Source organism: Danio rerio, chromosome 3, assembly GCF_052040795.2.
Source record: "Danio rerio strain M-AB ecotype USA chromosome 3, GRCz13ab, whole genome shotgun sequence".
Classification (NCBI taxonomy): Eukaryota; Metazoa; Chordata; class Actinopteri; order Cypriniformes; family Danionidae; genus Danio; species Danio rerio.
In genome coordinates this window covers 66,452,501-66,468,095 of record NC_141023.1, presented here as the reverse complement: position 1 = coordinate 66,468,095, position 15,595 = coordinate 66,452,501, and the positions used below count along the sequence as shown (strand labels likewise).

Here is a 15,595-nt window from a genome sequence, read left to right as displayed (position 1 = left end):
CTGATAGCTCCGCCCTAAAGCAGACAGTATAACCCTAAAACACTGGTAGCTACACCCTAATGCAGACAGTAAAGTCCTAAATACAGATAGCTCCACCCTAAAGCAGACAGTACCACACTGAAATACTGATAGTTTCACCCTAAAGCAAATCGTAGTCCTAAAATACAGATGGCTCCGCCCTACAGGCAGACAGTACTGCCCTAAAACACTGATAGATCCGCCCTAATGCAGACAGTACTGCCCTAAAACACTGATAGCTCCGCCCTAAAGCAGACAGTACCGCCCTAAAACACTGATAGCTCCGCCCTAAAGCAGACAGTACTGCCCTGAAACACTAATAGCTCCGCCCTAAATCAGACAGTCCTGCCCTAAAACACTGATAGCTCCGCCCTAAAGCAGACAGTCCCACCCTAAAACACTGATAGATCCGCCCTAAAGCAGACAGTACCGCCCTAACACTGATAGCTCCGCCCTAATGCAGACAGTACCAGCCTAAAACACTGATAGCTCCGCCCTAAAGCAGACAGTACCGCCCTGAAACACTGATAGCTCCGCCCTAAAGCAGACAGTAGCGCCCTAAAACACTGATACCTCCGCCCAAAAGCAGACAGACCCAGCCTAAAACACTGATAGCTCCGCCCTAAAGCAGACAGTGACACCCTAACATGATAGCTCCGCCCTAAAGCAGACAGTCCCACCCTAAAATACTGATAGCTCCGCCCTAAAGCAGACAGTACTGCCCTAAAACACTGATTGCTCTGCCCTAAAGCAGACAGTACCGCCCTAAAACACTGATAGGTCCGCCCTAAAGCAGACAGTACTGCCCTGAAACACTAATAGCTCCGCCCTAAATCAGACAGTCCTGCCCTAAAACACTGATAGCTCCGCCCTAAAGCAGACAGTACCGTCCTATAACACTGATAGCTCCGCACTAAAGCAGACAGTACCACCCTAAAACACTGATAGCTCCGCTCTAAAGCAGACAGTACCGTCCTAGAACACTGATAGCTCCGCCCTAAAGCAGACAGTACCGCCCTAAAACACTGATAGCTCCGCCCTAAAGCAGACAGTACCGTCCTATAACACTGATAGCTCCGCCCTAAAGCAGACAGTACCGCCCTAAAACACTGATAGCTCCGCTCTAAAGCAGACAGTACCGTCCTAGAACACTGATAGCTCCGCCCTAAAGCAGACAGTACCGCCCTAAAACACTGATAGCTCCGCCCTAAAGCAAACAGTACCATGCTAAAGCTGCGGTCACACTAGGCTTTTCCTTCCATACACTTCCATTCATACGCAGGGGAATGCCTAAGACCGGAAACCTGGGGTCATGCTTCAAGTTTCACAGGTTGCTTGACCGCATGAGACCAATTGAGGATCAAAACATGACCTCTCTGGACAGAAATTTAAAACAGAGCAATCGCTTGCTTTTAAATAGTCTAATCATCTTGTTTAATCCCGCCCCTTTTCGCAGCTCGCACGACAGAATTTCGCACCCACAAACTCTAGTGAGACCGCAGCTTGACACTGATAGCTCCGCCCTAAAGCAGACAGTACCGCCCTAAAACACTGATAGCTCCGCCCTAAAACAGACAGTCCCACCCTAAAACACTGATAGCTCTGCCCTAAAACAGACAGTACCGCCCTAAAACACTGATAGCTCCGCCCTAAAGCAGGCAGTCCCACCCTAAAACACTGATAGATCCGCCCTAAAGCAGACAGTCGCGCCCTAAATCACTGATAGCTCCGCCCTAAAGCAGACAGTGACACCCTAACACTGATAGCTCCGCCCTAAAGCAGACAGTGACACCCTAACACTGATAGCTCCGCCCTAAAGCAGACAGTCCCACCCTAAAATACTGATAGCTCCGCCCTAAAGCAGACAGTCCCACCCTAAAACACTGATAGATCTGCCCTAAAGCAGACAGTCGCGCCCTAAATCACTGATAGCTCCGCCCTAAAGCAGACAGTCCCACCCTAAAACACTGATAGATCTGCCCTAAAGCAGTCGCGCCCTAAATCACTGATAGCTCCGCCCTAAAGCAGACAGTGACACCCTAACACTGATAGCTCCGCCCTAAAGCAGACAGTGACACCCTAACACTGATAGCTCCGCCCTAAAGCAGACAGTCCCACCCTAAAATACTGATAGCTCCGCCCTAAAGCAGACAGTACTGCCCTATAACACTGATAGCTCCGCCCTAAAGCAGACAGTACTGCCCTGAAACACTGATAGCTCCGCCCTAACGGAGACAGTGCCATGCTAAAAACACAGATAGCTCTGCTCTAAAACTGATAGCCTCGCCCAAAAAAACACAGATAGCACCATCTTGAAGCAGACAGTAGCACCCTAGCAGACTGATAGCTCCACCATGAATGACTGATAGCCCCGCCCTGAAGGATGAGAAGAACCGCCCTAAATAACTGATAGATCCACCCTTTAGCAGACAGTACCACTCTACAAAGAACTGATAGCCCCGCCCCAAAGCAGATAGTACCCCCCTAACTGACTGATAGCCCCGCCCTAAAGGCATTCCATGCGACCGGATGAGAGTCATTGAGAAGAGGTAGAGAAGGTTACGATATCTGATTAAGGTTTAAGCGGGCTAATGAATTTCTACACAATAATGAAATGCATAAACACACTGCTTATAAAAAGCACTACTGTATACATATACAGACAAGACGAGTGACTTTTGATGTCATGGCGATCAAAGTGATGTTCGGTTTACCAGTGGTTCTCCGTAGAGCGCCTTAGAGAGAACGCTGCACACTTCCTGCAAGCTTCCGTCCAGCAGCAGACTCTGAAGCCCTGCCCTGAAACTGCCATCTCCCTTGGCCAGCTCCTCAGCAAACACTGCGTGAACAAACACATACACAGTGTGATCAAACACACACACACACACACACACACACACACACACACTCCTGAGCTCTCTGAAGAAAGAAACGCTCAAATATCAAAGCCTAAATGCTCTAGTTAACATTAATATGGTTTTTACTCATCAGGGGTCACCACAGTGGAATGAACCGCCAACTATTCCAGCATGTTTTACACAGCGGATGCCCTTCCAGCTGCAACCCAGTACTGGGAAACACCCATACACTATGGCCAATTTAATTAATCATTTCCCCTACAGTGCATGTGTTTGGACTGGGGGAAACCGGAGCACCCGGAGGAAACCCACGCCAACACGGGGAGAACATGCAAACTCCACACAGAAATGCCAACTGATCCTGCCTGGACTCGAACCAGCGACCTTCTTGCTGTGAGGCGATTGTGCTGCCCAGTTTTAGAATTTATTTTAATCATGCATGAATGAAGCGTTTAACCTGAGACAAGCTAAAAAAACAAGACGAGCATTGGCCAGTAAATACGGAGGATGGTAAACCTTGCAGAATGACATGGAGAGGATTTGATCTTACCATGCTTGCAGTCTTCATCAGCCTGATCGTAGTCCTTCTGTTCAGACAAACAGACAACAAAATGCTTACTTTTCTGCTAGTTCTGGGGCCTGTGTCAGAAAGGAGGTTAAGTAAAAACTCAGAGTATTTTAACCCTGAAATGAGAGAAACTCTGGGTTTTCCGTTTCAAAATGGCAGGTTTGTTAAACTCAAGAAATCAGGGTAAGTCAAACTCTGTGAATCTAACCTGGTCCGGAGCAGGTTTTATTCTCTAAACTCTGAGTTTCTGTCGGTCTCCTCCCCTTTTTTAAAAATGAAGCGTATTTCTCACCTGAGCCTTACATTTTCACACACCTATTTTAGAGCTCATTTAGGAGATGCGTATAAAAACGATTGATGGAAACGCCATGATTCACATAACTTTTGAAAATACGCATAATAAAACATGTGCATAACTGAGTAGGTTAAATTTTTATTTGATAAGAAAAGATGCGCATAAACTACGAAGTGCACTCAGGGTGCTTTCACACCTACACTTTTGTTTCAGAACGTATCTCGTTTGCCCAGTTAGCGCGGTTCGATTGGCATATGTGAACAGGGCAATCGCGCTCTGTTCCGCGCCAAAGTAATCGCTCCGAGATCGCTTGAGTGAGGTGGTCTCGGCTTGATTGAAACGAACCCTGGAGCGGTTTGATTGCAGTGAGAAAGCGATCCAATCCGAGCGCGCTTATATCACAGTATTTTATGGATATGTAATAGGCTTACGGCTATATGAAGAGAGAATTATGAGTAGGGCCGGAAGTTTCGCGAGTCTCCGGATGCCCGCAAACGAGTGATGATCTCCCGGTAATCTCGCGTCTCTCTCCCAGTCCTCAAATAGGCATCGTCGCGCACCCTTCTCACCCCTCCCCACCATGTCTCTCCTCAGACACGTCACGCGCGCACCCTGTCAATCACCATCAAACCACCACCTCCTGACAGCTGAGCGGGACGCTGCAAAATAAACCCTGACACTCTGACCAATGTGAGGAGAGTTTACTCGCACGTGACTTGTTTTAGCTCTTTTGGTCCGATTAGAAACTTTGCAGTCTGAAAGCGAACCGCTCCAAGAGCAACAATGTAACAATTGTAATCTCTGTTTCGGAACAACTGAATCGATTCACAGGTGTGAAAGCACCCTTAAATTACAGTATGTACATTAAAAAAAAGTTTGTTAGAGATGATGATGAAAATGTGTGTGAATGGACAAACCAGCAGACTGAGCACACTGCAGAACATCTTAAATGTTGTTTTAGTCATTCTAAAATGCCTTAACTGTTTCAGTATTAGTGTATTTATTAATTACCTCCGAGCATCAGGAGCGTGTCAAGTCTCCGCGTCTGGCTTTAAACGCCCCCACGTGTTCATTGTGTGTCAATTGTCTTCTGAGGCGCAAGTATTAAATGAAAAATCATTGACGCAGCTTCTTCTACCGCAGTAAATTCTGTTTTTACTGTTGATATTTGCCGCAAGTTAATCAGGAAGTGACGATTGCGTTCTCTTTGACTCGTTGGATAAAAACGCTGCTTGATTCGCACCTTTTAGGCGTTATTCCAGTTTTGCACACATTTATGTAATAGCCTGTATTTTGATGGAAACACAGCTATTGCCTACATTTTTGTCACACACAGAACAAAGTCACGTACGAGGCTTGTCCTTTTTTCCATAAATATTTAGCTTAACCTTCGACATGTACTGTTACAAGATTAATGGGATTATTATTCTGTCTAAAAATTATTTTTAGCACTGCTTACGTTCTTAATGTTATATCAACCTCTATCACTTGATCAATAAAAAGGCAGACACACAAGTGCACTGTTAAATCGATTAAAACTGATAAACGTGTATAAAAGTTTAGAAAAAAAGTATAAACGTCACACATTGCATTACTTATTTTATTATACTTAAATGTTTAAATACTTAAAGTGAAATTACGCATTAACTTGAGCAGCTGTTTTCCAATGCTAACTGTCTCTGTTTCACTGATGCTTGCTTCTTTTTAAATATATACACTCATATTTGCTGTAACTTTGCATGAGCAGATCAAGTTCAGCCGGAGAAAGAAATGCTGATCTCTTTTTTTAAGATGTTGCCATGGTCACTCGTAATATCTGCGCTCTATTGATAATGCCTTTTTATAGTCACGGTGTGCGCGCTTAACTCTGAGTTGGTCTACTCGAAGTTGATTGACCCAACTCAGATCAGCTATTCTGAAACCGAAAACTCAGAGTTTTTAATCTCTCGGTAAATCAACTCAGAGTTCAAGTTTAAACTCCGAGTTGTTTGAACCTCCTTACTGAAACAGGCCCCTGGAAGTACATCTAGTCAAATATTATTATTTTATGAGCTGAATCAAAATAATTCTTGAGGTTTTTGGGGACAACTCAATTGTTTTATGTTCAGTCCATTTAAATTTGTAAAAAACATTTAAGTAAACCTGGTCGATTTGTGTTGGGACGACAAACATGAAGGAATCGTGTGGAACTTTGCCGTTTTTACAGCGTACACTCAAAACACAAACAAGCTACGCTCAGGAACGCAGCTCTGCTTCTCACCAGCTGTAGTCGTGCTGCTATGCGGTAGAGCAGGGCTCGCGTGCGCAGGAGGGCAGTGCTGGGGGTCGGGGTCCGGGGCCCCATGGCCAGCAGGGCCTCTGTGCTGTGGGCCACCGCCGCCTCATACTCCTGCCTCACTAATGATCCAATGGCCTCGTCACATGACTTCTGTGGCCTCCTGTCCTCCATGACTCTGGGACAGAGTGTCTGTTAGGAGAGATGCAAAGGGTTAAACGTCTCAAGGTGCAGGCTGTCCAGTGCTTTTAAGTCAAATGTTTTTCATTTATATTGTATAAAAGGTTTCGCATTAAGTATGAAGTTAGCTTGGAAATATAAACGTAGCCTAAAACCACTGTATTAAGGCTGATTTATACTTCTGCGTCAAACGTCGGCGTATGCTACAGCGCTGACGCATAGCCCTTCGCCGTGGCCATCAGCGTCACTGACGTGCACCTCTCAAAAAATTTAACTACACGTCGCAACAACGCGTAGCGCAAGCTCTGTGATTGGTCGGCTTGGTAGCGCTGATGAGTCTGGGCAGGACTGAGAGCCGCGTGAATGGTGCGAGCCTGAAGGAGCGATTGTTTACAAGTGTGGAGTCCCGTGAAGGAGCTCCGGATGGAAAGTTTTGTTTTGTGTTTACCTCATAGTTAAGGTTGTTGCACGTCCGCCGGTTCCTGCTTAAAATGAGCGAGTCTGAATCACTTGTACATCCAGGAAGTGTTCAGGAAAAGCAAAACAGAAGCGAAGAAACTCGACACAGAGGAACATTTACACCTCACTGCCCACTAGTGTTTCAGAAGTGTTAATGCAGACCGACAGAGACAGCAGCAGAAGTATAAATGCACAGCTGCGCGCGTTGCATGCGCCGTGAATTACGCCGGTCCCCTGACGCAGAAGTATAAACCAGGCTTTAAAAGCAAACATTAACCTGACTGAAGTCTTGTCGCCTATCTAAGTTTTAGGAAAAGCAGATATTAAATGGACTTCTAGTTGATCATTTGGTATCAGAAGGACTGCATCCATACATCTCTGCAATGACTCAAATCACTGATTAATAAAGTCATCTGGAATGAAGAAGAAAGCGTTCCTGCAGGACTCCCAGAGTTCATCAAGACGCTTTGTGTTCATCTCCAACAAGGGCTGGGCGATTTGTCAAAAAAAAAAAAAAATCTAGGTTTTTTATAAAGTTAGACCGATTCACGATTTCGATTATTTTATTATTATTATTGTTTAACTAGTCAACTTAAAACATTACAGCGACATTACTGAAGTAACATTCTCTTTATAAGTAATAATAAGGAACATTGTATTTTTAATGGCCATGCCATACATAAACTGGTCAACAACGTGTAAATAAATGTAAAACAAATGCACGAGTTAAATAGCGTTGCTGAAGATTTGAATAAAACATATTAGGGTGCTTTCACACCTACACTTTTGTTTGGGAACGTATCTCGTTAGCGCGGTTCGTTTGGCATATGTGAACAGGGCAATCGCGCTCTGTTCCACGCCAAAGTAATCGCTCTGAGATCACTTGAGTGAGGTGGTCTCGGCTTGATTGAAACGAACCCTGGAGCAGTTCGATTGCAGTGAGATCCGAGCGCGGTTATATCACAGTGTTTTATGGATATGTAATAGGCATACGGCTATATGAAGAGAGAATTATGAGTAGGGCGGGAAGTTTCGCGAGTCTCCGGATGCCCACAAACGAGTGATGATCTCCCGGTAATCTCGCGTCTCTCTCCCAGTCCTCAAATAGGCATCGTCGCGCACCCTTCTCACCCCTCCCCACCGCATCTCTCCTCAGAGTCGCGCGTGCACCCTGTCAATCACCACCAAACACCACCTCTCCTAATAACAGTTTAGCTGGACGCTGCAAAAAAAACCCTGACACTCTGACCAATGTGAGGAGAGTTTACTCAAGTGACTCGTTTTAGCTCTTTTGGTCCGATTAGAAACTTTGCAGTGTGAAAGCGAACCGCTCCAAGAGCAACAATGTAACAATTGTAATCTCTGTTTCGGAACAACTGAATCGATTCACAGGTGTGAAAGCACCCTTAGTGTAAATATTGCAGTTGTGGGAATACAGAGGTATTTTTTGCAAGTTTTGCTGAGTCTGGGAAAGATTGGCTTTCAGCTCGGCTTTGACTTTGTATTCTGATTGAATGTCAGGTTGTAATGTTGCTGCCTTTTTCCTAAAAAGATCCAGCGGAAGTAAAAGACTGAACATGGAAACTGTAAAGCCTAATTTAACCCAATGTGTGAAGTTGTGGACGTATAGAAGGAGCAAATACAAGCACCATATGTGTGTCTAATATAAAATAATATATTTAATCAATTTTTCTTCCCCCCCCCTTTTTAAATACCGATCATTTGATGCGCTTTGCTCCACTCTCTGTATTATGCTGCCTGATCTGTCCGGTTTTCAACTAGGTCCGCTAAATGACGTCGTGGGGGCGGCTACTTTTACTTTTCATTGTTAGAGTTGTTAACTCGTGTTCAAACCAAAATATAAGCGCGGTTCGAACTAAGATCGGCACGGTAAAATCCTACATAACTTCACGCTTTAACAGACAGTCAAGCAGGTCGCACACCAGAAGAGCCGCGACACGGCGCGCACATGACAGCTTAAACTATCACACACCAAACCCGCACATTCGCATGATATTTAACGTGAAACTAATCATATGGCTCTCTGTGGCTGAAATATGACCTGTGTCCTAAATCGTGGCTGGGCAGCGCCGGTGTGTGTATAGAAACCAGTTTAGAATTCTAAAATCCGTGGAGCTGCGGGGCGCGTATATATATATAAAAAAAAAAAAAAAAAAAAAAAACAATGTAATTTCTCGATTTAATATAAAATTAAATCGCTGTCAAAACGTAAATTCGAATTAATCTAAAAAAAAAAAAAAAAAACGTAATTTCTCGATTTAATATTAAATTAAATCGCCGTCAAAACGTAAATTCGAATTAATCTAAAAAAAAAAAAAAAACGTAATTTCTCGATTTAATATAAAATTAAATCGCCGTCAAAACGTAAATTCGAATTAATCTAAAAAAAAAAAAACGTAATTTCTCGATTTAATATAAAATTAAATCGCCATCAAAACGTAAATTCGAATTAATCTAAAAAAAATAAAATAAATAATCATCCAGCCCTATCTTCAACGCCTCCTCCATCTTACCCCAGACATGCTCAATAATGTTCATGTCTGGTGACTGGGCTGGCCAATCTTGGAGCAGCTTGACCTTCTTCGCTTTCAGGAGCTTTGATGTGGAGGCTGAAGTATGAGCAGGAGCGCTATCCTGCTGGAGAATTGTCCCTCTGCTGTGGTTTGTAATGTAACGGGCAGCACAGATGTCTTGATACCTCAGGCTGTTGATGTTGCAGATCTCCCATACTGAATATAACCCCAAACCATGATTTCTCCTTCACCAAACTTGACTGATTTCTGAATCTTGGTCCATGCTGGTTCCAGTAGGTCTTCAGCAGTATTTGTGATGATTGATGCAGTTTAACAGATGATCCATCAGAGAAATCCACCTTCTGACACTAACACATGATCAACTAGAAGTCAAGTTATTATTTGTTGCTCTTACAGCTGGGATCCACGACAACACTTTTGTCAGGTAGTGTATATATCTTCATATAGCACAGCCCCAGTTATGATCATTGTGTCAAAAAGCAGCTGAAGAATGTTTGTCTGCAGAAGTGGAACTTGCTGAGCTCATGATATGGCATTCTAGTACACATTTCCCCACTGGTTTGTGCAAATCAGAGTCATTTTTCCCTTTCCATAATAATTAGGTCACAGGTGTGATTTTTATTTTATTTATTTATTTATTTACTTTATTTATTTATACAGGGACAATGTACAACATGACATGTTGTGCCAGAGTTAGCTATAAAGCTAATTTACATCTGTAGTCCCTGGGCAGGAAGTAACAAATTTAACACTTATAACAAATACAATATACACTTACAGTACAATAAGACAATACATCATTGTCAATAAAATGAAATCAAATCAGTGGCTGCATATTTGATTTTGTTTTAGCCAGATTTTAAGAACAGTTTTAAAATTATTAAAAGTGCTGCTCTCTCTGGCTCTGTTCTTGGTCCACTTCTCTTCTCCATCTACACATCATCTCTAGGACCAGTCATCCAGAGACATGGATTCTCCTACCACTGCTATGCTGATGATACCCAGCTATACCTCTCTTTTCATCCTGATGATCCCTCGGTTCCAGCTCGTATCTCAGCCTGCCTGTTGGATATTTCACACTGGATGAAAGATCATCATCTTCAGCTGAACCTCGCAAAAACGGAAATGCTTGTAGTTTCTGCCAACCCGACTCTACACCGTAACTTTTCAATCCAGATGGACGGGGCAACCATTACTGCATCCAAAATGGTGAAAAGCCTTGGAGTAACGATTGATGACCAACTAAACTTCTCTGACCACATCTCTAGAACTGCTCGATCGTGCAGATTTGCACTCTACAACATCAGAAAGATCCGACCCTTCCTATCTGAACATGCAGCTCAACTCCTTGTTCAAGCTCTTGTTCTCTCCAAACTGGATTACTGCAACTCTCTACTAGCTGGGCTTCCAGCTAACTCTATCAAGCCTCTTCAACTGCTCCAGAATGCAGCAGCACGAGTGGTCTTCAATGAACCTAAACGAGCACATGTCACTCCGCTGCTCATCCGTTTGCACTGGCTGCCAGTTGCTGCTCGCATCAAATTCAAAGCTCTGATGTTTGCCTACAAAGTGACTTCTGGCCTTGCTCCTTCTTATCTGCTCTCGCTTCTGCAGATCTATGTGCCCTCCAGAAACTTGCGTTCTGTGAATGAACGTCGCCTCGTGGTTCCATCCCAAAGAGGGAAGAAATCATTTTCCCGAACTCTCGCGTTCAATCTGCCCAGTTGGTGGAATGAACTCCCTAACTGCATCAGAACAGCAGAGTCACTCACTACTTTCAAGAAACGACTAAAAACTCAACTATTTAGTCTCCACTACACTTCCTAATCTGTAATTGCCTCTCTGAATATCACACTAACTGTACAAAAAAAAAATAAAATAAAAAAATACTAATACTACTAATACTTCCCTTCTTAGACTTTACAGACCTGAAACTTGATTATAGCACTTATTCATTGTTGCTCTTAGTTGTGTAAATTGCTTCCTTGTCCTCATTTGTAAGTCGCTTTGAATAAAAGCGTCTGCTAAATGACTAAATGTAAATGTAAATGTGATATACACTGGTATTTTATTCCATCTTTCTGCTGCTTTAACTGAAAAAACTGATTGTCCAAAAGCAGTTCTCTTAAGTTTAACTGAACAATCACCTCTAACTGATGACCTAGTCTGTCTTATATTGTCCTTGCCGACAATCACACATTGTTTGAGGGGTGGTGGTGCAAGACCATGAAATATTTTATACATTAAACACACATCAGCATAAAATAAGATACTGTCAAATGTTAGTAATTTTTGTTGTGCAATACAGTTGCAATGATGATAGCTCCTTGGCTTTTTAGCTAAAATTTTAACAGTTTGTTTATATATAACATACAATGGTTTTAATGTTGTAATGTTCGTATGCGACCAGCTTGTAGCACAATAAGATAAATGAGGTAAAATCATTGTATTCATGACAAGTTTAGCAGCAGCCATAGGTAACTGATGCCTAATGTTTCTATAGATCCTCATGCTTGCTCTAGCACTTTTGGAAACCTTCTTAATGTGTTTTTTAAAATTTAAATTGGAGTCAATAATTATACCTAAATATTTAAAATGATCAACAATATTTATTACTTCTCCATTAACTAAAATATCTGAGCAATGCTCCTCATTTTTCTTAATTGAAAAAAACATTCCCACAGTTTTACTTACATTGAGGGTAAGACATGAACGATATATGACATGATGTCCATCTAGGAGTTAGCAGATGCTGCTGTAAACTCTTTCCACATATTTTTTTAATGCGAAACCACATCTCAAAGCAACATTAAGAGCTGCATTCACTCAAAAAACTACTTGTGCTGCTTGTTCAAACTACTCATGTAAATGGAGTTGAAACAACACAATTATTATGTTTTTTTGAAAAGGACAATTTAATTGTTTTATGTTCAATCCACTTAAATTAGTAAAAAATAAAAATAAAATAAAAATAATAACTTTCATTTAAGGTTCATGATGCAAATCTAATTAGATTTTAGGGGTGTCAAAATTAATTGTTTCTAAGGTGCACCGCGATGCAGACTCGGACAATTCGGTATCGATTCAGTAATAACCATAACCGGTTATTATGTCGTGACGTCACGAGGGAGGCGAGTGCCGGTATTTACAACACTCAGGCAACTCAGGGCCGGCCCATGTCATAGGCACCATAGGCAAATGCTTAGGGCGCTGTATATCCAGGGGGCCGCCAGAAATGAGCGCGCTTCAGTTGGTTTTGTTTTCGATTTTCCTGACACACATTCAGTTATAGACGGCAATAACTCAAAAACCTCTTACCCTAAAAAGATCTAAAGTGTGTTTCCTACAGAAAGACAAAGCTGGTTATGTTTCACAGCTGTCTTTCTTTTTTTCGCTCGACATTACGAGCACTGCTCCGTTTAAGCCCTCGCAGTCTGCGTTTACTTTAGCCGGCAGAGCTCGCGCTGAGAGGAGCTCTCTGTAAGGGACCGTCGGAAAAGTGCTTATTTTTTTCGTTTTTTTGTTTGTTTTTCTGCTCCGCTCAGCGCGAGCTCTCCCTGTTGCGAGGGCTTAAGTGTGTGTGTTTGTGTGTGTGCGTTTGTTTGTTTGATGCTGTCTATGTTTGTGAATGTGTTTGAATGAGAGACAGTGTGGTGCTGAGTGTTTATACAGACAGCATGTTATAGCCTCCCCCCTAAAATATAACACTGTATATGGAAAGCATCGTCAATGCACCGAGATATCGAATTGAACCGAATCGATGGCATGATAATCGTAACCAAACCGAACCGTGAGACCAGTATAGGTTCACACCTCTATTAGATTTAACTGTTTGGTAAAGCAAAGCAAGTCTCTTTCAGCCTCCGGCGCCTAGACTGCAGCTCTGCAGAAGACGTTTGGCCTCGAGTCTGGTTTCTCTCGAGGTTTTTTAATTCTTCACTTTCGCCAATTGGTGAAGTTTTTTCCTCGCCGCTGTTGCCACTAGCATGCATGGTTCGGGAACTGTAGAGCTGCGCATCGATGGATTTACTATTTACGCCCCATTCACATGGAGCTTCAGCATCCACGCTTGACTGAAGGCGTGTCTGAAGTTGGGGCTAACCCGATCGTCATAGCAGCCTCAGCCAATGAAATTCAGTCAGCACCAGGCCACTGTCTAGCTGGTGTATTTGCATACAGCGATCTGATTGGCTGATGTTTCCCAGAGATGGGTTGCGGCTGGAAGGGCATCCGCTGTGTAAAAACTTGCTTGATGAGTTGGCGGTTCATTCCGCTGTGGCGACCCCGGATTAATAAAGGGACTAAGCTGACAAGAAAATGAATGAATGAGCAATTAAATGAAATTGGATATCTTAATGATTAAACAATTTTTGATGGCAAATGTAGTGTTATGAAGGACAGTGACGACAGTATGAGGATTAAAAATGACAATTTGGGAGCATTTTGGGGTCAAACTCTGATCTTTGATTTGCCTTTTAATGTCATCAAAGGGTTATTAAGCTAAAAATAACTGAAAATGTTTCTGCCACATGGTAAATCGTGGTAAAAACTGTATGATACTGCATGTATTTTATTTTCTTCAGGAGTAATTCATCCATCATCACACTTTTATTTGTTTAGATGGTTAAAAATAAACGTTTTCACACTATTTTTGGCCTGTATACATTTGATATGTTGATTTATGAATTACTTGCATAGTATAAAACTAATTAAACCTTTAATGAAATCCACTGGACTGTATAAAATATAGAAAAGAGCAGTGATTACATGAAATTAGATGATATCTTAAGGATTTAGAAACATTTCTGATGGCAAATGAGCACAATTTATTGTTTTGAACGACGGTGACGACAGTATGAAGATTAAAAATCACAATTTAGGAGCATTTTAGGGTCAAACTGTGACCTTTTAATGTCATAAAACGATTTATAATCCAAATTTGACTGAAAATATTATTTTTGCAGACATATACAGTGAACGACATTCTTACACATTGTAAACTGTGGTAAAGACTGTATGATACTGCACGTATTTTATTATTCGCAGGAAAAATTAATCCATCATTAAACTTTTATTTGATTAATGGTTAAAAATAAACGCTTTCCCCCATATTTAGCCTGAATATATTTAATATATCGAGTTGATGAATTACTTGCACAATATAAACTAATTAAATCTTTATCAAAATACACTGGAGCTTATAAAAACATTGAAACTAGTAAGGTGATTATATGAAATTAGATGATATCTTAATTATTAAAATACATTTTTGATGACAAATAAACAAAATGTAGTGTTTTAAAGAACAGTGACAACAGTATGAAGACTAAAAATGATCATTTAAGAGCATATTGGGGTCAAAATTATTTATTATTAGGCTTTTAATGTCATCAAACGATTCTTGATCCAAATATGACTGAAAATATTTAAGTTTTCTGATACGCACACTGACATTTTACTGAGCGTCTACCACATGGTAAATCGTGGAAACATTGGCATGATACTAACTGTATGAGGGGGAAAAATTGTTTATCATTTGTTTAGATGGTTATTAAATCTTTCGCCCATATGATACATTTCATTTTCACAAAATACCTGATCTATTACACATTTATTAACACAATATAAAATACATTAACCTTAGTTAAAAGTCTGCAGCAAGTCCCTTAATGCAAAACTTAAAAAGAAATATTAATAAATATAACACCACATGATTAAAATAACCGTTCTGCTACTAATATTTGCATAATTTCACGTATGCTACAAAACATACACCCTGTGCAGAGTCTCCCTCTTTCTCACATACACACGGAGAGCGTCGGATATACTACACACACACACACAATAACACACAGTCTTACCAAACCAACATCTAATTAACCTCCTGCACACCAAACAAGGCAACAGAGCCTCAGTAAAATATATAAACACTCTATATTTGGATTCCGGGTCAGTTAATAATAGATGTCCCGTCTGAGTGCGAGTGTGTGGCCGCGTCTCAAAAACCTAGCGAGCAGCCTAGCCAGACAACAACAACCATCCACCTAGACACCTTCAGGACACTCCAATCCAACATTCGGTTGTTCCCTTGACAGGTTTGACTAAAAATGTGCGTGTGAACGTCCAGAACACGAATGTACAACTCCAGAACGTGATGACTAGCCAGGCAGCGCGCTAGGTTTTGAAACAACCCCCGAATGTCCGTTCAGAAACAACAACAACTGCGTGTGCGCCGTTAACATCAACGCAAAAAGCGATGATAACCTGCATTTACAATGAGTTGTGAGCAATGTATGACTAGCAAATGTGTTAGCAATCATCACTAGCCGCGTTTAAATAATAGTGGAATACTTTAACACACGTATGTTGCGATGATCGCTGCTCTCA

At 41.8% G+C, this 15,595-nt stretch overlaps 1 protein-coding gene across 3 annotated transcripts in view; it reads right to left on the bottom strand.

Moving 5' to 3' along the window:
- Positions 1–15,595, bottom strand: part of helz (helicase with zinc finger) — an 86,621-nt gene that overhangs the window by 70,610 nt on the left and 416 nt on the right. For 2 of the 3 annotated variants that reach the window (XM_087242425.1, NM_213266.1), the window contains 3 exon segments: positions 6,000–6,206; positions 3,427–3,463; positions 2,733–2,857 (listed from right to left, as the gene is read on the bottom strand). In XM_087242425.1, the coding sequence (XP_087098551.1) occupies positions 2,733–2,857; positions 3,427–3,463; positions 6,000–6,188 (351 nt within the window). In that variant the 5' untranslated portion in view covers positions 6,189–6,206. 3 annotated transcript variants of the gene reach the window in all.